The sequence below is a fragment of the Cebus imitator genome, unplaced genomic scaffold (assembly GCF_001604975.1).
Source record: "Cebus imitator isolate Cc_AM_T3 unplaced genomic scaffold, Cebus_imitator-1.0 Scaffold427, whole genome shotgun sequence".
Lineage (NCBI taxonomy): Eukaryota > Metazoa > Chordata > Mammalia > Primates > Cebidae > Cebus > Cebus imitator.
This window is the reverse complement of record NW_016107742.1, coordinates 525,302-549,092: the sequence shown is the minus strand read 5'-3', so window position 1 is coordinate 549,092 and position 23,791 is coordinate 525,302. Positions and strand designations below refer to the sequence as shown.

Below are 23,791 nucleotides of genomic sequence, written 5' to 3'. Positions count from 1 at the left end.
GCAGCAATGAGCAGGGGGATGCAGTGACTGTGTGTCTGTGTGTGTGTGTGTGTGTGTGTGTGTGTGTGTGTGTGTGTGTGTGTGTGTGTGTGTGTATGTGTGTGTATGTGTGGTGCCGTCTGTGTGTGTATGTGTGTGTGTGGTACTGTGTGTGTGTGATGCCGTCTGTGTGTATGTGTGTGTATGTGTGTGTGTGTGGTGCTGTCTGTGTGTGTGTGTGGTGCTGTCTGTGTGTGTGTATGTGTGTGTGTGGTACCGTGTGTGTGTGTGTGTGGGGTGCCGTCTGTGTGTGTGTGTATGTGTGTGTGTGTGTGTGTGTGCACGCGCGCACACGCGCACCTCGCCTGCATGCATGCCCGCAAATCTGCTCCTCAGTGCACAAAGCGCCGTCCACCAACAAAGACACCACAGCAGCCGGGGTAGAAACAACTAGTGTATTGATTTGGGGAGGAGAGAAGGGGTGCAGATGGGAAACGGGGAGGCAAGGGTTCTTTAGTGTTTGACAAAACCACTGCCACACCCCTCTACCCCGTCTCTTGCCTTCCTTCTCTGCGGCGGGCGCCAGCAGGCTCTCACCCCTTCCAGTGACCTCCCTCTCCCTCCTCCCAGCACCCCACTTGGCTTCAACCTCCAGCGACTACACAGAGCCCACCTAGGCTCTAAAGCTAGGGAGGGCAGCTCAAACTCACCTTTCTTCTCCCCTCTTCTACCTCCCACCTCATTCCCATCTCTTGTCTAAATAAAATACAGAAAAGCAAGCGCAGCTGGTACCTGGGAGAATGGAATCACCCCGGGGTTGGGGGCAGGGTGGGGACTGGGGGCGGGGCAGGCAGAGGAACCTCAGCCAGGTGTAGTGGAATCGCGGGAGGCCAGGGCCAGGGGCCGGCTCAAGCCATCCTCTCTCTTCTCCCTCTCTCTCCCTCTCGGAGGCTGGCCTGGCAGTGGGCCTGCCATCCAGAGGAGGCTGGCGGAGAGGCCTCCATGCCTGCCTCTCAGGCACCATGTCACGGGGTCCCCGGGATGGGGGTGGCAGGCAGGGTGGGAAAGCAGAAACTAGCCTCTACAAAAGCACCCCTTTCCCTTGGCTTCTAGAGGAAGCCCTCTTTGGTTTTAAGGCAGATGTGGAGTTTCCTGGAAGCAGGGGAAAGGAAGGGAGGAGAAATTAGGATTGAGATAGATGCTTTTTTTTTTTTTGGCTTGTGTTTTTCCTTCAGTATAAAACCACTGTAGAAAATATCTTCTCTTAGAAAAAAAAAATACAGAAGAAAAAAACCAAAGGCATATTTTTCTTTGGCTTCAAGCCCCCTCCCATGAGGAGCAGGGCAGGGGGTGGGCATGAGGTGAGGAGGAAGCAGGATGCCTCCAACCCCACCCCTGCCTGGCAGGTCCCAGATTACATGATGGTGCAGTTCTGGGGGCTCTAAGAGAGAAGAGAGAGGAGAGAGGTGTGAACAGCAGGGCCTGGACCTGGACCCTCCCTTCCCCTGGTCCCTAGGAGGGAGGTAGTGTCTCCCCTATCCCTCACACTCCAGCCCTGCCCCTGCCCTCCAGTCTGGGGCTCAGACGAGAGGGGCAGGGTGCAGGGGTGGGCTGTCTAGGCCTCAGGCTGTGGGGAGGAGGCTCCCACTCCCCCGGGCTGCGGAAGAGAAGGCAGGCTCTCCCCCCTGCGAGGCCGCCTCATCCTACCCCTCGATGACCAGGACCCGCCTGCGGGGCTTTGGAGACAAAGCAGAGACAACTCACCTGGGTTCGGGGTCTGGAGTTGCCCAGGAGGTAGGAGCGGGTGACCAGGTTGTCCCCGAAGCTGCCACCCCCACTGCCCCCCACACTGCGGTAGCTGCGAGTGACCGTGACACTGGAGGCAGAAGAACCAGAGGAGATGGATCCGCCCACTTGGGCTCCTGAGCTGCTGGCAGATGCCTTGTCGGCAGGCTGCCCGCAGGTCCCGCACAGCACGGTGCGCGAGCGCAGGTTGTACTCAGCGGGGTCCCCCGAGCTGCTGCAGTGGGAGCCCTGGGGAGGGAGACAAGGCTCAGGCGCGACGGCGAGTCTGGGACTGACCACTCAGGCCCAACACCCAGGCTCTGGGCTCTTGCAGGCTCCAGCCACCAGGCAGGAAGGTGGGGTTCTATGCCCAAGGTACCAGCGGGCAACAGGGGTTTGGGAGGCCAGGGGCTGGGAGGAGGGGAAGGAAGGCTAGAAATAGGAGAAGGCTCAGGAAGACTTGCGGACAGAGAACCAGAGCGGTGACTCTGACTCTGACTCTGTTCTATCTACTCTGAGCTTAAGAGGAAAAGAAGAGAGAAAGGGAGCATGCTTATAGGGCAGCAGGCATGCACTATTAATTGGAGAAGGGGCAGGAATGAGAGAGAACATTCTCGCAGGAAAAATGAGGGAAATGAGAGGATATGCATGCAACAGGAGTGGGGGAGAGAGGCAGGGCGGGCATGCCCCACGTCTGTCCTCCCGTCCCCTTCCCAGGAGACAAATCCAGACCCTTGTCCACTGCTCCCACAGGAATATTCCATGGCATCAGAAAGTTCCCACTCCCTTCCTTACCAGAGTAGGGCACCCAGACACCTGGGTTCCCTGTTCAAGGTATAGGGAGGGGAGAGAAGAAAGGCCAGGCCAGCGAGTGAAGTTCCAAAACATTCTTTAATGAAAAGATTTTTGGCACGGAAGGCTGGGGAGAGGCTGCCCCCAGGCCTGGCTGGGTGGTCCCAGTGCAGGCTCGGCCTCAGCGGCGGCTGCCACTCACGTGGTGGTGATGGAGCAGGTCATCTCCATCCTCATCCTCGTCGTCCTCAACCACAGTCACTGAGCGCACCAGCTTGCGCATGGCCACCTCCTGGCAGGGACACAGGACCAGGCCCGAGGGTCAGGGCCAGGGAAGGGGTGTGCAGCATGTGTAGCCCGGTGACCACCTGCAGCTTTCCTTGTGGCCTACCCTTTGTCCAGCCTGCTGCTTACTCTGCCCTCGGCGATGACGGAGCTAAGGAACTCATTTCCACCCCAGAGGGACACTGTCGAGCACTCCGGGTAAGAGTATGACTCTGCTTCAGCAATCCTCACTCACTGTCTAACTTCCACACCGCATGCTGTTGGGGAAGCATCTTTTGGTTTGCCTACTGGCTGGGGACGTCTGGGGCCTGCACCAAAGAGCACTAGAAAGGGGCCCTGAATTGGTAAATTTGGGTTGGGGGCAGCTGGCTCTGATGTTGGCCACTAGGGGGAGCCTCATCTAGGAAGCAGCCCAGCCCAGGCATACGTACTTCCCCAGTGGAGTTGATGAGAGCCGTGCGCAGGCTGTTCCCGCAGCCCCAGGTGTTCTGTGCCTTCCACACCAGGTCGGTAGGGGGGCTATGGGTGGCCCCAGCGCCTGCAGCCCAGATCTGGAGAGGAGGGATTAGAAAAGGACACTTACTCTAGCGCTCCCATCGCCACCCAAGGCCTCCCCAGAGTCCCAAGCGCCCTGCCACTCACCGTCACCACCTGCCCAGCCTTCAGGGTGAACTTCGGTGGGAAGCGGTAAGTCAGCAAGGGATCATCTCCATTCTGGCGCTTGATCTGCCAATTGCCCATGGACTGGTCCTGCCGGGAAGATAGGGAAGAGGAAGGTGGGGGAGGCTCACCCAGGCTCTTGGGTGTATCTTGGCCTCTCCTTCCATCTACACCCACTCCTGTCCCTGCCCTTCCCCCTGGGGATAATAGCCATGATCTGTGGACACATACGCGGTGCCAGGCACACGGATACCTTATCTGTCATCTTCCTGACAACTCAAAGACTTAGGGATCATTATTCATTCCATTTTACGGATGAGGAAACTGACACTCTGAAAGGTTAAATAACCTGTTCAAGATCTCACAGCCAAAGAGTCCAGGAGCCAGGCCTGGAACTAGAGTGTGGAGGAGATGTCCAGGCCACCCTGGTCCACCCTCGGAGGGGAGGGATGTTCCTCTCTCCACACGTCATCCCTCTGTCTTGCCACTCTCTCCCTGATGCAGCTGTGTCCCCTGAGACCCTGACCAGGAGCCTACCTCGCTGGACTTGTTGCGCAGCCGGACAAACTTGCCATCCTCGTCCACCTCCTCCACAGCCACGCGCCCACTAGTGCGTGCGTGCTGCGAGAAGCTGCTGCGGCTCTCGGTGGACTCTAGCTTGCGCTTTTTGGTGACGCTGCCCGTACCCTGTGTCTGGGACGAGTGGGAGGAAGCACGGCCGCGGCTGCGCTGTGAGGTGGGGCTGGGGGACAGGCGTAGCCTAGGGAGAGGGAGGCCAAGTGGGGGTCTAGTCAGGGCCAGTGGCCGGCCAGAGGCCACCGCCACCACCTCCCCAACGCCTCCCCAGCTCACCTCTCCTCCTCGCCCTCCAGGAGCTTGCGGTAGGCATGGATCTCCATGTCCAGAGCCAGCTTGATGTCCAGCAGCTCCTGGTACTCATCCAGCTGCTGCTGCATCCTTGCCCGCATGTCGGCCATCTCCCGCTCCTTTTCCGCCAGCAGCCGCCGGCTGGTGTCCCGCTCACGGGCCAGCGAGTCCTCCAGGTCTCGAAGCTTCGCCTCCTTGGCGGCCAGCTGGGGAGGAGGGGGTGGGGGGGTTTGGTGAGCTCCCAAGGGCCCCAAGTATGGAGGAGGAGGGACATGGCTACCCTCTCCAGGATCTGCCATCAGAGGCTTCCCCAGAGCCCATCACAAGCTCTAAACATAGTCTCGGCTGGCAACTGGGAAGTCCTTCCCCTTGTCCCCTTGTCTAACTGAAATCTCTCACTCTGAGGCTAGACCCTTTCTCTCCTGTCACAGATGGCACAGCCAGCTAGAATAATACTGATGCTTTTAACACCTCCCATTGCAGAGTCTTATGGCAACTCTGAGTTAGGGAGATGAAGAACAGCCTCCATTTCTGAATGGGAAAATCAAAGCCCTGAGAAGTGAAGGCAAGGTAAGAGTACAGAAGCAGCACACAGGCTAGCTGACGCCGCATCCCGCGACCCTTCTCTGTGGTCCTGGGGACATGTTTCGTCCCTGTCCTCCTCAGGAACACCCCCCAACAACCCAGCCCCGATCTTCCAGCCTGCATCCTGCCCAGACTCCAGGCCCCTGGAGGGAGGGGTGAGGTGGGGTATCACCTGCTTCTGGAGCTGGCTGAGCTGGGCGGACAGGCTGTCGATGCGGATGCGCGACTGCTGCAGCTCCTCGTGGGCGGCCCCCACCAGGTTGCTGTTCCTCTCAGCAGACTGCCGGGCATTGTCCAGCTGCAGGGGAGGACACAAGGTTAGGACTGTGATGACCAGGAGGGTGGAGGGACAGGCCTGAGCTGGGCATCACTGCCACGGCCTTGGGTCCTGGGCCACCCTGAGCTCCCTGCCACCATCTGCCTGATCCCCCCCGGCAGAACAGCCCAGCGTGGGCAAGGGTAGTGCTGCTGCGGGCAGAGGCAGCGGGGGAACCAGGGGAGAGCAGGCACCTTGGCGGAATAAGTCTTCTCCAGCTCCTTCTTGTACTGCTCCACCTGGTCCTCATGCTGGGCCCTCAGTTCCTGCAGGGCGTCGGCCAGCCGGCTCTCAAACTCACGCTGCTTCCCGTTGTCGATCTCCACCAGCCGGGTCTCATGGCGGCGCTTGGTCTCACGCAGCTCCTAGAAGGGTGGGAGCAAGGACCCAGAGACCAAGATTAGTTCCTGGGAGACCAAGACCCAGGGGCCGGGCTCCCTACCCAGCTCTACCCCATGAGCCACTGCCAGCCCCACTTTAACCTGGGAGCTGGGTGCTGGCCACGCCCAGCTCCCTGTCTACTAGGGCAAGGAACTCAGGAAGGTGAGCTCTGCACGCAGCTGGTCCCCCAGCCCGAGTCTGTCATCACCCAGACCCATCTCTGGCCTGCAAAGCACAGTCCCCACCTCGCTGTAGATGTTCTTCTGGAAGTCCAGTTCCTCCTTCAGGGTCTGCAGCCTGTTCTCAGCATCCACCCGCCGCAGCATCTCATCCTGAAGTTGCTTCTTGGCCTCACCCAGGGCTGCCTCAAGCTGTGAGGAGGCATGCGGAGGTCAGGAAAAGGGATCACAGAACACAAGGACTGGAGGGAAGCTGAGAGGTGGGCTGCTGCCCGTGCACCCCTTTATACATGTGGAAACTGGTCCAGGGAAGGAGGGCCTTGGATGGCTGCAGAGGTCAGAGCATCCACTCACTCCCTCTCGGGAGGTACTGTGCTAAGAAAGAAAAGCTATGTCTAACACAAAAAAGTAGCCGGGCGTGGTGGCACACGTCTGTAGTCCCAGCTACTCAGGAGGCCGAGGCATGAGAATCACTTGAACCTAGGAGGCGGAGGTTGCAATGAGCTGAGATCGCACGGATGCACTCCAGCCTGGGTGACAGTGAGACTCTGTCTCAAAAAAACAAAAGAAAAGATATATGCCCCATAGCCACAGGACTCCCTTCTCTGGCACAACATAGCAACTGCTATAAAGGAGGTATGTGCAAAGTACCAAGGCGATATCAGAGAAGGAACCAAAGTATGCCTGGGGTGGTTTTGGGGGTCTCTGGGAAGGCATCCAAGAGGCTAAGACCCAAGGTTCAGGTAGCAGGGCCTACAGAGAGTTACTGTTGTGACTTCAAGGGCAGAAACAAGCATGTACAGGCACAGAGGTATGAAGGCATACGTATTCTGGGGTCTTTGGAAAGATCAGTGCTGCTGAAGCCTGAAGTATGGGGTGGGAAGGGATGGGAGAGGTGGCTGGGTCAGTAGGCGAGGGCTGAAGAGATGCCCTTATCTACCATGAAAAGAACGTGAGGACGTTTGAGCAAGGAAGTACCATGCTTAGATTTTCATTTATGAACGCACAGGCTAGCCAGGCACGATGGCTCACACCTGCAATCCCAGCACTTTGGGAGGCAGAGGCAGGCAGATCACCTGAAGTCAGGAGTTCAAGACCAACCTGACTAACATGGTGTAACCCCATCTCTACTAAAAATACACAAATTACCCAGGCATGGTGGTGGGCACCTGTAATCCCAGCTACTCAGGAGGCTGAGGCAGGGGAATTGCTTGCTTGAACCCTGGAGGCGGAGGTTGCAGCAAGCCAAGAACATGTCATTGCACCCAGCCTGGGCGACAAGAGTGACACTCTGTCTCAAAAAAAACCCAAAAAAAACCAAAAATAAAGCACAGGCTGGGCTAGGCATGGTGGCTCATGCCTATAATCCTAGCACTTTGGGAGGCTGAGGCAGGAGGATCTCTTGAGGCCAGGAGTTCAAGACCAGCCTGGACAACATAGAGAGAACATGTCTATGTTCCAAGAAAAAGAAGGCAAGGAAGCACTGGCTGACCAGGAAGGGCTGGGGGAAGGGCAGAGCTGGGAGGCAGGAGATCAGACCCAGGAGGAAGGTGGCCCAGCCTTGGTCTGGTGGTCAACCTGCTGGCTTCTCCGAGTCTTTCCCTGTTATACTGTGGTGGCAGGGCCTGGGAAGAGAGAGCACCCAGGATGGAAGCTTGGCCACTGACTCTAATTCTGGCCCTGCTGTGAACAGATGAGACTGTGAAATTAGGAACAAACTGCTTCTGATTCCTAGCATTTATTTATTTATTTATTTATTTTATTTTTTTTTTTTTGAGACGGAGTTTCGCTTTTGTTACCCAGGTTGGAGTGCAATGGCGCGATCTCGGCTCACCGCAACCTCCGCCTCCTGGGTTCAGGCAATTCTCCTGCCTCAGCCTCCTGAGTAGCTGGGATTACAGGCACGCGCCACCATGCCCAGCTAATTTTATTTTGTAGTTTTAGTAGAGACGGGGTTTCACCATGTTGACCAGGATGGTCTCGATCTCTTGACCTTGTGATCCACCAGCCTCGGCCTCCCAAAGTGCTGGGATTACAGGCTTGAGCCACCGCGCCCGGCCCTATTTATTTATTTTTTTATTTTTTATTTTATTTTTTTTTTGAGACGGAGTTTCGCTTTTGTTACCCAGGATGGAGTGCAATGGCGCGATCTCGGCTCACCGCAACCTCCGCCTCCTGGGTTCAGGCAATTCTCCTGCCTCAGCCTCCTGAGTAGCTGGGATTACAGGCACGCACCACCATGCCCAGCTAATTTTTTGTATTTTTAGTAGAGACGGGGTTTCATCATGTTGACCAGGATGGTCTCGATCTCTTGACCTCGTGATCCACCCGCCTCGGCCTCCCAAAGTGCTGGGATTACAGGCTTGAGCCACCGCGCCCGGCGCATTTATTTATTATTTTATTTTTTTGAGACAGAGTCTCGCTCTGTCCCCTGGGTTGGAGTACAGTGACCCGATCTTGGCTCACTGCAACATCTACCTCCCAGGTTCAAGCGATTCTCCTGCCTCAGGCTCCCACGTAGCTGGGATTACAGGTGCCTGCCGCCACACCCAGCTAATTTTTGTACTTTTAGTAGAGATGGGGTTTCGCCAGGCTGGTCTTGAACTCCTATCCCCAGATGATCCACCCGCCTCCGCCTCCCAAAGTACCGGGATTACAGGCATGAGTCACTGCGCCCAGCTTTTTTGTTTTTTTTGAGATGGAGTTTCATTCTTGTTGCCCAGGCTGGAGTGCAATGACACAATCTCAGCTCACTGCAACCTCTGACCCCGGGTTCAAATGATTTTCCTGCCTTAGCTTCCCAAGTATCTGGGACTACAGGTGTGCATCACCACGCCCAGTTAATTTTGTATTGTTAGTAGAGATGGGGTTTCACCATGTTGGTCAGACTGGTCTTGAACTCCTGACCTCTAATGATCCACCTGCCTCAGCCTCCCAAAGTGCTGGGATTACAGGTGTGAGCCACCGCACCTGGCCCAATTCCTAGCTTTTAACATGATAAATTGGAGAAGAGTGTTTTGAAAGTAAAGGCCACTATATATACAGAAAGCATTGGTAACACATGTCCCATATGTAATGAGCCGTCCACTTCTGATAATGGCCTCAACAGATGATCCACTCCACTCCTCCTTTCCTCCAGAGAGACCACAGCTGTCTATAGGAGTGCCAGACTGGGAGGGATCTAGGGCTGGGTACAGTTCATTGCAAAGTTAAGTAGAAATGGCTTGTAGATTCTTTTATTTTATGTATTTATTTATCTAGACAGGGTTTCCCTCTGTCACCCAGGCTGGAGTGCAGTGGTGCAATCACAGCTCACTGCATCCTCAACCTCTCAGGTGGAGGCCATCCTCCCACCTCAGCCTCCCAAGTAGCTGGGACTGTAGGTGTGCACCACCATGCCCAGCCAATTTCTTTAAATTTTTATTTTCTAGAGATGGGGTCTCACTGTGTTGCCCAGGCTGGTCTCAAACTCCTGGGCTCAAGCAATCCTGCCTCCTTGGTCTCCCAAAGGGCTGGCATTACAGGCATGAGCCACCACACCTGGCCTCAATTATTTTAAATTCACTCTGCTAGATCCCATGGGTGGCCAAATTAGGATAAGACGTGGCCATGCCGGGAGTGGTGGCTCACGCCTGTAATCACAACACTTTGGGAGGCTGAGGTGGGCAGACCACAAGGTCAAGATATTGAGACCATCCTGACCAACGTGGTGAAACTCCATCTCTACTAAAAATATAATATTAGCTGGGCATGATGGTATGTGCCTGTAGTCCCAGCGCCTCAGGAGGCTGAGGCAAGAGAATCGCTTGAACCCGGGAGGTGGAGGTTTCAGTGAGTCAAGATGGCACCATTGCATTCCAGCCTGGTGACCAGGCGAGACTCTGTCTCAAAAAGAAAAAAATGTGGCCTCAGTGGGTGAAATGACTCTAGGACAGGTGAATGGCTCTGAAATCGGGTGACAGGTCAGACCAGGCACCTCCTGAGGGTGGCCCTAGGTAGAAGAGTGAGTGTACATGTGTTAGGTGGGGCCATGGCCAGGCCCTGCAGGGTGGCCTCACCTTGGCCACCTGGCCCCGCAGATCATGCAGCTCGCCCTCCAGCGTGCGCTTCTCACTGAGAGCAGTGCTCAGTGCGGCCTCCTTGGAGTTGAGCAGGGCCTCCAGGTCCTTCAGCCGGGCCTGAGCAGCCAGCAGATCACCCTCCTTCTTGGTATTGCTAAAGAAGAGACGGGAGAGTGGGTTTAAGAAAAGGAGTCTGCATACCTAGACAGCGCCAGGCTGCCCAGAGGTCAGCCATGGGGGCTGGCGCTGCTGTTCCCGCAACTACCAGGAGAGGGCATCCTTGCATTAGGTTGGTTTCCATCTGCTTGCCTCTGGGGCTGGGCTCCTACCTCCCCAAGGTCCCTGAAAACCCCATTCCTGCTTCTCCACCCTGCCCATGACTCAGGGTTCAGGAACGTGCCTGGGGCCAACGGCAGAGCTCTACCCCGTGATATGAATGCTTTTCCCTCTTTCTCCTCCCATTCTTTCCCAAAGAGGCAGGGGTACCTTTGTCTCCTGCCCCTTCCCACACAGGGCCTTAGCTTTCTCCCTGGACTCCACCCACTTCCCTTTGGCCAAGCTTCCCTCCCTCCAAGAAGCCCGACAACTAAGCTTGTGGCCGTGAGTCCCACATGTCCCTAATGCTTCTTGGTCTGAGCCCCAAAGGTGCTTGCTGGTCGCCTCTCCTAGTCCCTTTTACACATGTGGGACTGTGGGGAAGGAAAGTCTGGTTAGAGCTCAGAGGGACCTTGGACAAGCACAGCCAAGGACAGTATTGATCTTTTCCTTTCTCAGGACCCAGTCTGGGTGCCCTGATCTGCACTGAACAGAGAGGTCCCTGCCTCCCTCCCTCCTGCCTCATGCGCACCCTGGGAGAAGGCTGAGTCCTACCCATCTACCATAACCTTAGCATCTGGCTCCAGATGTGGCTCCCAGGCCTCCAGGTCCATCTGGGCCCCAGCTTTAAGTCTCCCTGCTCCACAAAGTGGGTAAAGCTTTAGCTATAACCAATGGAACAGCACTGTCTTTGCCATCTCTCTCACCTTCTCTGGGTCCTTGATTATTTTGGGCTACAGAAACAAAGGAGTCCTATTTTCTTTCCTCCTTTTTTTTTGAGATGGAGTTTTCTCTTGTCGCCTAGGCTGGAGTGCAATGGCGTGATCTCGGCTCATCACAACCTCTGCCTCCCTGGTTTAAGTGATTCTCCTGCCTCAGCCTCCCGAGTAGCTGGGAGTACAGGCATGCGCCACCACGCCCAGCTAATTTTGTATTTTTAGTAGACATGGGGTTTCTCCATGTTGGTCAGGCTGGTCTCGAACTCCCAACCTCAGGTGATCCACCCACCTCAGCCTCCCAAAGTGCTGGGATTATAGGCGTGAGCCACCGCGCCCGGCCTGAGTCCTATTTTCTTTAAAACCTCCAGAGAACACAAGAACTGTCTAGACGTTACAATCCCTTCCCAAACATAGGGTGTGAGAAAGCGGTAGACCCAGGGAGCAGAGAGAAAGATCCGAGGGACCCGGCTGCAGTTGCCATCTGTAACCCATCAGCACTTAAGCACGAGCCCACCACAGCAGATGGAAAAAGGGAAAACTGAACGTGGGCAGGAGGAAAAGTCTATCCTGGAAAGGAGAAAGGTGGCCCTGCCAACATTTTTCTCCTGCCACAAAGCCCTAAACTCCAAGAGGCCCAGCAATTCACTCTGGAGAGGGAGAGCAAAGGCTAGACTTGCAGAAGCTCTGGAGGACGAGACCAGGCAGTGTTCTGCTATCAGCTTAGGAGAGTTCAGAAAAAGGAGTTGCCTCCACCTCCCTCTACCAGGCAGGAGAAGGATAAAATGACACCCAGAGGGGCAGAGGAAGGACGTGAAAAGCCAGAGGGAGCTCCCCAGGGCTGCACACTTGCTCGGCCCAGGCCTCTGGCCACACCTCAGAACAAGTTGTTTAATGCAACAGTGTCTGTCTCCTGCAAAAAAGGGGCCCTTCCAGAACCAGAGAATGTATTCCCTCCTCTGTCGCAGTCAGAAAAGCTAAAAATAAAGTCAAAACCCAGCTCGGGTTTTGGCTGCCATCCGGCCCAGCCCCTGGCTGGGAGCACAGCCCCAACTTTCCATGACTTCAGAACTTTTCCGAAGCTGAAGAGCTGCAGGGGGAGGAGGGAGAATGAAGCAAAACCGCTGGTAAAGTGAAGCGGCTGGGGCAGACTTAGATTCCGAGCTCCTTGGGCCGACTCCCAGGTTGGCTGGGGCTTCCCAGAAGAGGCCTCACTACCCTGAAGGCTAACAGCTGTAGCTGGCTGTTCTGGGGGCTCTCAGAATTTAGAGAACTAGAAGGAGCTTAGAGTTGGTTCAGCTCAACCCTCTCCCTGTTATAGATGAGGAAACTGAGGTGCAGAGGAGGAAGGTGAATGGCCCGATGTCAGTTACTGCAAACCAGCAGCAGCATTCTGGCCAATTCTGGCTGCTGATCTAGGGCTCCCACTCCTCCACCTCACTGCCTTCCTAAGCCACAAGTTCCAGAGAGAACAGAGAAGCCAGGAGGAGGAAGAGGGCAGACACTGTGACCCAAAACGTTCCCCTGACCAGCCAGCCTGAGCCGAAAGAAGCTGGAAGGCGACGGATGGTTTCGGAAGATGTCTCAAGGGCATCTCTTCCCTGGTCCTGCCTCCCCAGCCTCCTTAGGTGCCAGGAGGAATTCCAGGAGTTCCCCCTGGTAACGGGCTTTCCTTGCCAGTGCCTGGCAGACACTGACTGAAGAAAACAGAGATGCCCGGTCCCTGTGCCCTGCAAGCTTATGGGCTGATGAGCACAGAAGTTCTTCCTTCAGTCTAACCTCTTCACTTTCTGCTGCTTACAAAAGTGGTGGTGGTGGTGATAACAATATAATAGCAAACACTTTCGCAGAACTTATTAGGTACCAAGCACAGCTGTAAATATGACAATGTTAACTCATGTCATCTTCACAGCTACCCTATGCGAGAGGTGCTATTCCTATGCAATTGAGGAAATAGGCACGGAAAGCTATGTCCAGGGTCCCACAGCAAGTAGACGGTGGAGCTGGAAATTGATGGAATACCACTTTGGCACAAGCCACAGTATATAGTCTCCAAAGAAAGCAAGGGGGCTGGCCGGGGGTGGTGGCTCACGTCTGTAATTCCAGCACTGTGGAAGGCTGAGGCGGGTAGATCATGAGATCAGGAGTTCAAGACCAGCCTGGCCAACATGGTGAAACCCCGCCTTTACTAAAAATACGAAAATTAGCTGGGCGTGGTGGTACTCACCTGTAGTCCCAGCTGCTAGGGAGGCTGAGGCAGGAGAATCGCCTGAACCCGGGAGGCAGAGGTTGCAGTGAGCCAAAATCGTACCACTGCACTCCAGCCTGGGCAACAGAGCAAGACTCTGTCTCAAAACAAAACAAAACAAAAAACAAAACAAAACAAAAAAAATTAGCCGGGCGTGGTGGTTCACATCTGTAGTCCCAGATACTTGGGAGGCTGAGACATGAGAATTGCTTGAGCTTGGGAGGCCGAGGAGGTTGTAGTGAGCTGAGATTGTGCCACTGCACTCTAGCCTATGTGACAGAGTGAGACTCTGTCTAAAAAATATATATATATATAGTTGGGTGTGGTGGCATGCGCCTATAGTCCCAGCTACTTAGGAAGCTGAGGTGGGAGGACCACTTGAACCCCGGAGGCGGGGGTTGCAGTGAGCCGAGACTGCGCCGCTGCACTCCGGCCTGGGTGACAGAGCGAGACTCCATCTCAAAAAAAAAAAAAGAAAGTAAGGGGGCTATTTCTCTTTCCCTCGTGGAGGTTTTGACTAGCACTGCAAAGAGAGATTAAAGGACTAAGACATACCCTGAAGATGAGAGAAACCACGAACAGAGAGGGAAGCGAGAAGGAACCTTTGTGGTTTTCTCAGGCGTGGGGAGCTCCCATCTTCGGGGAAGAAGCCACTATCACCCATGGGCTCATGACTCAGACCTCGGGAGCTCTGTGGCCAGGGAGCCACACGCACACCCCAAGAGATGGCCAGGGGTACAGTAGAGCTCAGTGTCTTTCTTCCCTCCTCCCTTGTCCTCCTGCCCCCACCCCCAGTGCCATTTCCTTCCTAGGAGGGGTCCTCAGACCTAGCCGGGACCAAAGTAGACCCTGGCCAGGCATTCAGCCCCAGGGCAGTGGTGCAGCCCAGTCCACTGGGGGTTGGCATCGGGAAAGCTGGGCACATGCTGGGTTGGCAGGGAGGACAGGGTAGGGCAGGCCAGAGGAGCTGGGAAGGGTGGGAACCTGGGCCCCTCAGGTGACTCATGCTCAGGCACACAATACCCGGGCAGGGGTCGGGAAATCCTCTAGTGCTCACAGGGGAGACCCTGGCTTCGCCTGCGTCCTGCCCCAGGCCGGGTGCCGTGCCAGGAGAGCGCCAGTCCTTTCCCTTGCATCCTCCAGGTTCCCCAAGCACAGGAGTGGCTGCATCCCAGAGGCCTCGTGAGGCAAGAAGGGCTGGGCATCCTGTTTCTAACTCTTCCCATCACTGGCAAATCTGATCTCAGAAAGAGGGAAGAGAGGGGATGGGGAGAGGAGGAGAGCAGAGAGGAAAAGAATAAGGTGGAAATGAGAGTTGGCACTTGCAAGCGTGACCCAAGGCAGGGGTCTGGGGGGCTATGGCTGGTGGGACAAGGAAGCCTGGCTCCCGGGCTGTAGCAGGCCTGGGCCCTTGGGGCTGTTTTGGGGAAGAAAGGCACCGGCACAGCAAAGGGGCTGGGTGGGCACCGGGCCAGACGTTGACCCCGCCCGCTGAGTCACCCTGCTCAGCCCAGCTCTGATGCCAGATATGGAAGCCAGGGCCGGCCACAGGCCTGTTTGGGCCCGGTTGCTGGGAGCAACGTGCTAGGCTTGGAGGGAGAGGCTTCCATTTCCTCTCCCAGTCTGGGGGAGAAGCAAGAGGGACAGACACTGGAGCTGAAAATAAGAAGTGGGTCTCTCAAAAGGAGAATAAAAAAAAAAAAAAAAAGAAAAGAAAAAGAAGTGGGAGGGAAAGACAGGGGAGTGGAGGAGCTGGCCCAGCCCTGCAGGGACTCCTTAGACCCCCCCAGTCCCCGGCAGCCCTGCTCACCAGCCCTCGGAGTTCCCCATCTCCAGGCAGCACACAAGAAGGGAGCAGAAGAGCAGAGGGTCTCTGCACCCCTCGGCATTTCCTGTCTCCCAGTGAACGTCGCCCCCTGTGGCTGGGTGGGTACACGGAGTCCACCCTGGTGGCAAATGCTCTCCTGTATCCTCCTGGCGTCTAATTTTTAAAATTTTAATTAAACATTTTTTCATTTTATTATTATTTTGAGACAGAGTCTCGCTCTGTCACCCAGGCCGGAGTGCGTGGTGCGATCTCAGCGCACTCAACCTCCGCCTCCCAGGCTCGAATCATTTTGGTGCCTCAGCCTCCGGAGTAGCTGGGATTACAGGCACTCGCCACCATGCCTGGCTAATTTTTGTATTTTTAGTAGAGATGCGGATTCACAATGTTGGCTAGGCTGGTCTCAAACTTTCGACCTCAGGTGATCTATCCTCCTCAGCCTCCCAAAGCGCTGGGATTACAGGCATGAGCCACCGCGTCCGGCACCTGTTACTATTTTTGAGACAGTCTTGCTTTGTTGCCCAGGCTGGAGTGCAGTGGTGCAATCTTGGCTCACTGCAACCTCCACCTTGGGTTCAAGCAATTCTCGTGCCTCAGCCTCCCAGATAGCTGGGATTACAGGTGCGTGCCACCGCACCCAGCTAATTTTTGCCATTTTTAGTAGAGACAAGGTTTACCACATTGGCCAGGCTGGTCTCAAACTCCTGGCCTCACATGATCCTCCTGCCTCGGGCTCCCAAAGTACTGGGATTACAGGCATGAATTGCCACACCCAGCCCCTCCTGGGCACCTAGAGCTCTGCCCACGCTGATTTCCTGCCACATGATGGGGCGTCTCCTGCTGCCACCCCAAGCCAGCCTGCACGTTCCTACCACCCCTACTTTTGTTCCAGCAACTCCTCCTACTGCAATATATCCTCCTTCCCTCTGTCCCTCCCTCCATTCACTGAAAACCTCCCTACCCCTCACCCTGCTTGAGCCTGTCTCAGCTCTGCCCTGCTGATTTCAGCCAGTGTTCTACCTGTTGGGTCTCAGGGCTTTTTCTGTGTGTCCCCCAAATACCCTAAGACTAGACAGTTTACATGCTCAAGACTTCTAGAGGAACCTTCAGCTGAACCAACTCCTGTACTTTTACAGGGGGAAACTAAGGCCTGGAGAAGGGCAGGCTCAGGCACGAAAAGCCTGCCCCGAGGTCAGCCAAGGACACTCACAGCAGACTGATGCAAAACATAGAAAATGGTACGATGCACACAGACGCTGCAGAGAGTAACACAGAGAGACCCAGCAAGACAGTCTGAGAAGTGTGTCTGCCCCTGTCTCGCTTGCTGGGAGATACCCCAGGCAGAGTGACACGGAGGCCTAGTGAAACTGCCGCTCCCTCCCACCCTCAAATATATACACACCCACACCTTTGTGTGCAGCCAGCCATGAGGTTTGATAGCCCCCACGCGCTCCCCAGAGTAACCACCGCTTGGTTTCTTGGCTAGTCTGTGGGTCTGCGGCCACTCTCAGGTAAGGGCAGGATGTGGGGACTTCCCCTCCCTGGCATTTGAGGCACTATCCCTCTCTGGAAAGGAGACCTTAAAGAGAGGAACTGATGGGGGTGGCTGTTCCAGGGACTTAGAAGTCTCTTGAGCCTTCCCCAAACCCCAACCTGTGAAGTTCTGAATACTGTCCACCTCAAAAGCCCATAGTAGGTGCCCCAGGATGGAACACCCTGACCTCCTCACGATGCCACGTGCCCCACGGCAGGCATGGCTCAGCTTCCACACGCTTCCCTTAGGTGTGACACCCGCCAAATACGCCCAGGGCCTGAGGCCCCTCAGATCCCCTTCCAGAGCCACCAGGCTCCCAGCTGTCCTCCCCTAAGACAAAGCCAGGTCTTAATTCCAGGCAGAGGGAGGGGCTGAAGTGGGGAGAACTGATGCTGAGAGAGGGACAGGAGGCCTGTTGACATGTTCAGACCCAACTCCGGCAGAAGCGCTGTGCCTGGCAGGTGGCCAGGCCTGAGTCACAGCTGCTGGGCGTATCAACGTGGCATTGTACAGAGTCAGGAGAAGCCTGGGGCCAGAGGCCAGGGCACTGGGGTCCTGGACAATGGGCGGCTGGCTTCCTCACCAGCTGCCCCCAGCAAGGTCTCCTGCCAAGCTCCACTCTCCTTCTTCCTGGGCTCTCTCTCCAGAAGTCATTCCTGTGTTGTCACAAAAATGCAGGGGTGGGGCCTGGGGACAGAGCAGAAGAAGCAGAGGCATGGAGGAAGGAGGGATGACCTAAGAAGACAGCAGAATATCCTAAAGGGGGAGGGAGGAGGCCAGTGACCAAAAGGAGGGATATTTAGGGGATTCTCTCCACAAGAAGCCAATTCAGCAGCTCCTTAACTCTCCATGCGGTGACACATAGTTTTTAACCCTGAGGACACTGGGAGAGAGTGGGAGCCACACCTCAAGGTCAGGAGAAGTGGGGGAGGACGTAGGCTGTCTGGTCTCACTGCATTCCAGCTCTAGCCTCAGAAGACACAGCTCTCTCTCAGAGTGCAGAAGGTGGCCGCGTTAGAGCTTTCGGAAGAAGGGGGAGCCTTGGTGGCCCCAGACAGCCTCCTCTCAACTCCCAGAACCTAGACCCCTTAAAATGAAGTCTAGCTCCCCTGAGCCACCCCTAAAGGGACTCACGTGTCCTATCCCCCTTCTGTTTGTCCCCATCAAATCCAGACCATTGTCCTTGCAGCAACTTAAATGCAGTTCTCAAGAAAAGGCCAGCCCTCAGCCTCTGCTTCCCTGACTGGACAAGCCTAGAGTCTCCTGTCCACTCTCCACTCTGCCTTCTACTGTGACTCAGCGCCCCTGCCGGGCCTGGGATCCCAGCCAGAATTATTCCTGGCTTCGGCAGGCGGGATTCCGGCTTCCTCTCTCACAACTATCGGGGAGGCAGGGGTGAAGGGAGGACTCCCCTTCCTTAAGGATTGGTAGGGGCCAAGACCTCCTCCCAGCCCAGCCACAGGTTGGGGGAGCCAGTATGGGTGCCGGAAGGGTAGAAGGTGGGCAGCCCAAGGTCACCATGCCCCTCCCCCGGGCCATCCCGGCCAGCTCTAAGGTAACAGTCCTGCCTCTCCTAGGCCGGTCACCCTCACCCCCAACACCGGTCAATAGGAGTCATTCCTGTGCCGAGTCTCCCTTTCCCACTATATGGAGGGAGAGGCATTGAAACGGGTTGTCCTTTCTTAGTAGCAATGAAAACAAAGCATATGCCAAGAGGGTAATGTCATAATTTAACCGTTTCTAACAAACTTTCATGGGAAAACAGAGAAATGTGGTAGTATTTTTAATTCCGCAGCTTGTGGGAAATGTTTTTACTTTTCTTTTCTATTTTTTGAGAGTTTCCTCTTGTTGCCCAGGCTGGAGTGCAATGGCACGATTTCGGCTCACTGCAACCTCTGCCTCCCAGGTTCAAGTGACTTTCCTGCCTCAGCCTCCTGAGTAGCTGGGATTACAGGCATGTGCCACCATGCCCGGCTTTTTTTATTTTTTTTTGAGACGGAGTCTTACTCTGTTGCCATGCTGGAGTGAAGTGGCGTGATCTTGGCTCACCGCAACCTCTGCCTCCTGGGTTCAAGTGAGTCTCCTGCCTCAGCCTCCAGAGCAGCTGGGACTACAGATGACCAGTACCATATCCAGCTAATTTTTATATTTTTAGTAGAGACAGGGTTTCACCATGTTGGCCAGGATGGTCTTGATCTCTTGACCTCAGGTTATCTGCCTGCCTCAGCCTCCCAAAGTGCTGGGATTACAGGCATGAGCCACCGCGCCTGGCCACTTGTGGGAAACATTTCTATTGAGAACTGCCTTGGCTATTAACTATATTCATATTATTTATATTTGATTTTACTATTAATAGCTTGGTATTTTAGAGAACTGTTTCTCACTTTATGGGTCACTGTACTGCTTTGGAACCTAAAAGTTCTCTGGAGACTTTCTGCTCCAATCCCTTTCTTTCATAGCTTAGGAAAGCCAGAGAGGGGAGGTGATTTCTCAAGGTCAACAGCAATTTAGTGAAAGGGCCACACCCAGAACTAAGGGCACCAAGGGCCAGGGTGTCCACTATGTCACACTGCCTGTCATTCTGTTGGTGGACCACCTTGCTCCTTATTTATTTATTTATTTATTTATTTATTTATTATTATTTTTTGAGATGGAATCTCGTTCTGTTGCCCTGGCTGGAGTGCAGTGGCACAATCTTGGCTCACTGCAACATCTGCCTCCCTGGTTCAAGGAATTCTCCTGCCCTAGCCTCCCAAGTAGCTGGGATGACAGGCGCCCACCACCGTAGCTGGCTAATTTTTATATTTTTAGTAGACATGGGATTTCACCATGTTGGCCAGGCTGGTCTCGAACTCCTGACCTAAAGTGATATATCCGCCTTGGCCTCCCAAAGTGCTGGGATTACAGGTGTGAGCCACTGTGCCTGGCTTCCCTTGCCCCTTATTGAGGGATAAGAGACCCTGCAATCTTCCAGAGATCTCCAAGAATATTAGAGCTTGGCCTGTATTCAGTACACTGGGAGTCCAAAGAGGTGAGAATGAAATGAACCGTGCCCTCGTGTCTGGGCCTCTGAAGACTTGGTCTTGGCTGCTGCAGCTGCTAGAGGTGGCGAGGGGCTGGGGAGGAGGGAGGTGAGGGGGAGGAGAGCAGAAAGCACAGTTGGTAGGTGAAGAGATCTCCTACCAGTTGTCTGCCCAGCTGTCCCAGGCTTCAGCACAGACACTAAGCTACTGAATCACTGGTGGGGCGGGACTGGGAGTGGGGGCAATGGGCACATTCACGCAAGGGTAAGTCTCAGAATCCTGGAGGCCAGGGGAAGTGCCAAGCAAGGGCACCAATAGTGGGAAGGTAATGGGGGTCCTACTGAGGAATTACTCTCTCTTTTGTTTCTCTCAGGCTCTTTAAGTACTTCTCACCCCCCAAGTTTAGCTGCACCGTTTTTCTTTCCCTTTGACTCAGAATGTGAATTTGGGCCAGGCGAAGTGGCTCTCGCCTGTAATCACAGCACTTTGGGAGGTCAAGGCGCGTGGATTGCTTAAACCCAGGAGTTCAAGATCAGCCTGGGTAACATGGTGAAACCCTGTCTCTACTAAAAATAGAAAAAATTAGCTGGGTGTGTGGCACGTGCCTGTAGTCCCAGCTACTTAGGAGGCTGAGGTGGGAGGATGACTTGAGCTTGGGAGGTAGAGGTTGCCGTAAGCCAAGATCGTGCTACTACACTGTAGCCTGGCCGCAGAGTGAGACTCCGTCTCAAAAAGAAAAAAAAAAGAATGTGGATTTGGCAGTGGAAGGTTGGAGAGGTAACGCCAGGAGGCCTCAGATAAGGCCCAGAGCCCATGCATCCTCAAAGGTCTCCAACCCCATTAATCTAATGGGTCTGCCAAAGGTCACAGCCTCCTTTCAATCCAGGTAGACAGTTTCCACGACAAGTATGAAGACAGTCTGAAAAGAAGAATCACCCGCCTCCCAGAGCTCTGTCCGTCTCAGATAGGTGGGCTGGCAGGGGTCCTGGGTCTTTCCAGGTATAGGCTGTGGCAAAGGCTATTAATCATATGCTAACAGGCCCTGCAGGACAGCAGAATTTTAGTTTTTTTCTTTTTCAGAGACAGGGTCTTTCTCTGTCTCCCAGGCTGGAGTGCAGTAGTGCAGACATAGTTCACAGTAGCCTTACACTCCTGGCTTTAAGTGATCCTCCCGTCTCAGCTTCCCAAGCAGCTGGAACTGCAGGCGTTGACCGACTGATTGCCTTTTTGTACAGAAGGGGGTCTTGCTATGTTGACCAAGTTGGTCTCAAACTTGTGGCCTCAAGTGATCCTCCAGCCTTAGCTTCCCAAAGCACTGGGATTACAGGAATGAGCCACCAAGTATGGCTATAGAACATGAAGGTGTCACTGGCCCCAGAGTAGAATTTCCAGGCTGCAGAAGCAAACCTCAGCCACCCGGCTTCACCTTGCCTCAACCTCTAGATCCTCCCTCCAACCTGTCCTCCAAGCTAGAGAACTTAGCCTCAATGGTAAGAGCACCCAACTGGAAGTCACAAGGCCTGTGCTCAAGCGCTGACCTACGACTCCCTTACTGCGTGACATGGGCCAAGCCTCTGTGCCTCTGTGGCCTTTGCTGTTCTTGTCTTGCTCAGAGCCTACATGAACCTGAGCCAGCATCTCCCTGCCCGTCTGCACTGGGGCTGCAACAGTGGGCAATCCAGGAAGTTGTCGAGTACCAGGGCCTCACTGGGTGGAAGCAGCGCTTCTGCTTTGTGGGTCTGGGATCTCCCCACTTCTGACTCAGCCTTCCTCCATCAGTTTCACATGGGAAGGCACAGACCCTGGCACTATCCTGCAGCCCAACCCATAACTCTGAACTCATCTCTGGATTCTAATTACTTGTGCATGTTGCCTGTCCAGAGAGCTATGGTTCCAGATACCACCAGAGGGTCTAAGGAAAGAGCCAGACAAGGGACTTCAGGATACAATGGGAAAGGGGACAGAAGATGCAGACTTTCAGACAACCACTCCTGCCTTGAAGACATCTGCTGTTTCCACCCTTTCTCCTGCTATCTCCTGTAAAGCCACCAGGGTGGGAGGGAGGGGGGCAGCATCTGAGTCATCCACCCAGCTGTCTTGCCTGGGGTGGGGCCCAGCTGCAAGCCTGGACCCCAGACAGGCTTTCCTGGTGCTTTCAACCTTCCCTGTCTGCCTGCACTTGGGTATCCAAATCCCTTGGACTCCAGACTAGAAAGAGACAGAGGATGTGGGGTGGGGTGAGAGAGGGAGAGACACCAGGTATGATAGCTCATGCCTGTAATCCCAGCACTTTGGGAGGCTAAGGCAGCTGGACTGCTTGAGCCCAGGAGTTTGAGACCAGCCTGGGCAACACAGTGAAACCCCATCTCTACAAAAATATATAAAAATTAGCTGGGCGTAGTAGCACACACCTGTAATCCTAGCTACTCAGGAGGCTGGGTTCGGAGAATCACCTGAGCCTAGGAGGTTGAGGTTCCAGTGAGTTGTGATTGCATCACTGCATTCCAGCCTGGGCAACAGAACAAGACCCTGTCTCAAAAAAAGAAGAGAGAGAGTATTGGGGAAAGGGGTTTCTTCTTGGACCCTATAATCCAGCCCAACAGAGGGAGCTCCAAACTCCTGAGTGTGGTTGAGGTACCCAGGCTGGGTCAAAAACTGCTAGAGTCTTACAGACAACTCTCCATCCCAACTCCAAATCTGGCCCTGAACTCTGAGCTCTAATTAAACATTAAACCAGACAATACCTTCTCTCTAGGCTTTGGTGGGAGGGGTTGGAAAAATGCCTTTTTTCCTCTCCCAAATTCCTTTTTTTTTTGAGACGGAGTTTCGCTCTTGTTACCCAGGCTGGAGTGCAATGGCACGATCTCGGCTCACCGCAACCTCCACCTCCCGGGTTCAGGCAATTCTCCTGCCTCAGCCTCCTGAGTCGCTGGGATTACAGGCACGCACCACCATGCCCAGCTGATTTTTTGTATTTTTAGTAGAGACGGGGTTTCACCATGTTGACCAGGATGGTCTCGATCTCTTGACCTCGTGATCCACCTGCCTCGGCCTCCCACAGTGCTGGGATTACAGGCTTGAGCCACCGCGCCCGGCCTCCTTTTTCTCTTTTTCTTTTTAAAGACAGGGCTTCACCATGTGGCTACGCTGGTCTTGAACTCCTGACCTCAAGTGATCTGCCCGCCTTGGCCTCCCAAAGTGCCGAGATTACAGGCGTGAGCCACTATGCCTGGCCTCCTCTCCCGAATTCTTTACCCATTTCTCTACCTCACCCTGAGCTCAGCAGACCCAATAGGAAGTGACCAATCCTGGCTCCTCCTACGGTGGACAGAGAAGAGGACAGACACCCCAGTCTGAGTCCCCTTTGTCTTCACCCCACTTTCCATTGGCACGGGATCCAGGTGTGCAAATCCACCTCTGTTTTCCGGAAGCCCAGCCTTCCCAGCCAGGATCAGTGGGGGAGAACAGAGGCAGGTGGCTAAATATAACAAGTACACACACCACCCCCGCCCTGCCCCACGTGCGCACATACCGGCCTGGTGTCCCAGGCCTGGACAGCTGCACTAGGAGGCAGAGGAGACAAACTGGCATGGCTGGGTAAGCAAGAGACTATAGAATCCACTCAACTTGTTTCCCGATCAAAGTTTTCACCACAAAACTGCTAAAAAATGTCCTTCACAGGGCTTTAGTAGTTGAGTGGATGGACTAGTTTAGAATGCAACGAGTTCTCTGGGGCATCCCCTTCCTTGCTTCCTGTCTGTCTTGACAACTAAATTGTTCATATCACTAATAGAAAAAAGACAGGTCTGGGGCCAGGCCTGGCGGCTCATGCCTGTAATCCCAGTGCTTTGGGAGGCTGAGGCAGGAGGATTGCTTGAGGCTAGAACTTCGTGGCCAGCTGAGCAACATAGCAAGTTTCCATCTTTACAAACAAAACAAAACAAAAAAAAATTAGCTGAGCATGGTGGTGCCTGCCCTTAGTCTCAGCTACTGGGGAAGCTGAGCCAGGAAGATCGCCTGAGCCTAGGAGGAGTTCTAGGCTGCAGCAAGTTACAACTGCACCATTGCACTGTAGCCTGAGCAACAGGGCTCTGAAAAATACAATAAAAATAAAGAAAAGGGCTGGGCGTGGTGGCTCACACCTGTAATCCAAGCACTTTGGAGGCCAAGGCAGGCGGATCACCTGAGGTCGGGAGTTCAAGACCAGCCTGACCAACACCGTGAAACCCCACATTAAAAA

General features: G+C 54.6%; 1 protein-coding gene across 1 annotated transcript in view; it reads right to left on the bottom strand.

The window, feature by feature from the left end:
• Nucleotides 1-420: 420 nt before the first annotated feature.
• LMNA (lamin A/C) overlaps nucleotides 421-23,791 on the bottom strand; it is a 26,304-nt gene continuing 2,933 nt past the window's right edge. The window contains exons 2-12 of the mRNA XM_017509986.2: nucleotides 9,888-10,044; nucleotides 5,896-6,021; nucleotides 5,464-5,634; nucleotides 5,126-5,251; nucleotides 4,354-4,574; nucleotides 4,039-4,261; nucleotides 3,484-3,591; nucleotides 3,273-3,392; nucleotides 2,759-2,848; nucleotides 1,744-2,013; nucleotides 421-1,420 (exon numbers count right to left, since the gene is read on the bottom strand). Coding sequence (XP_017365475.1) covers nucleotides 1,394-1,420; nucleotides 1,744-2,013; nucleotides 2,759-2,848; nucleotides 3,273-3,392; nucleotides 3,484-3,591; nucleotides 4,039-4,261; nucleotides 4,354-4,574; nucleotides 5,126-5,251; nucleotides 5,464-5,634; nucleotides 5,896-6,021; nucleotides 9,888-10,044 — 1,639 coding nt within the window. The 3' untranslated portion in view covers nucleotides 421-1,393. The remainder of the gene's footprint in view (nucleotides 1,421-1,743; nucleotides 2,014-2,758; nucleotides 2,849-3,272; nucleotides 3,393-3,483; nucleotides 3,592-4,038; nucleotides 4,262-4,353; nucleotides 4,575-5,125; nucleotides 5,252-5,463; nucleotides 5,635-5,895; nucleotides 6,022-9,887; nucleotides 10,045-23,791) is intronic.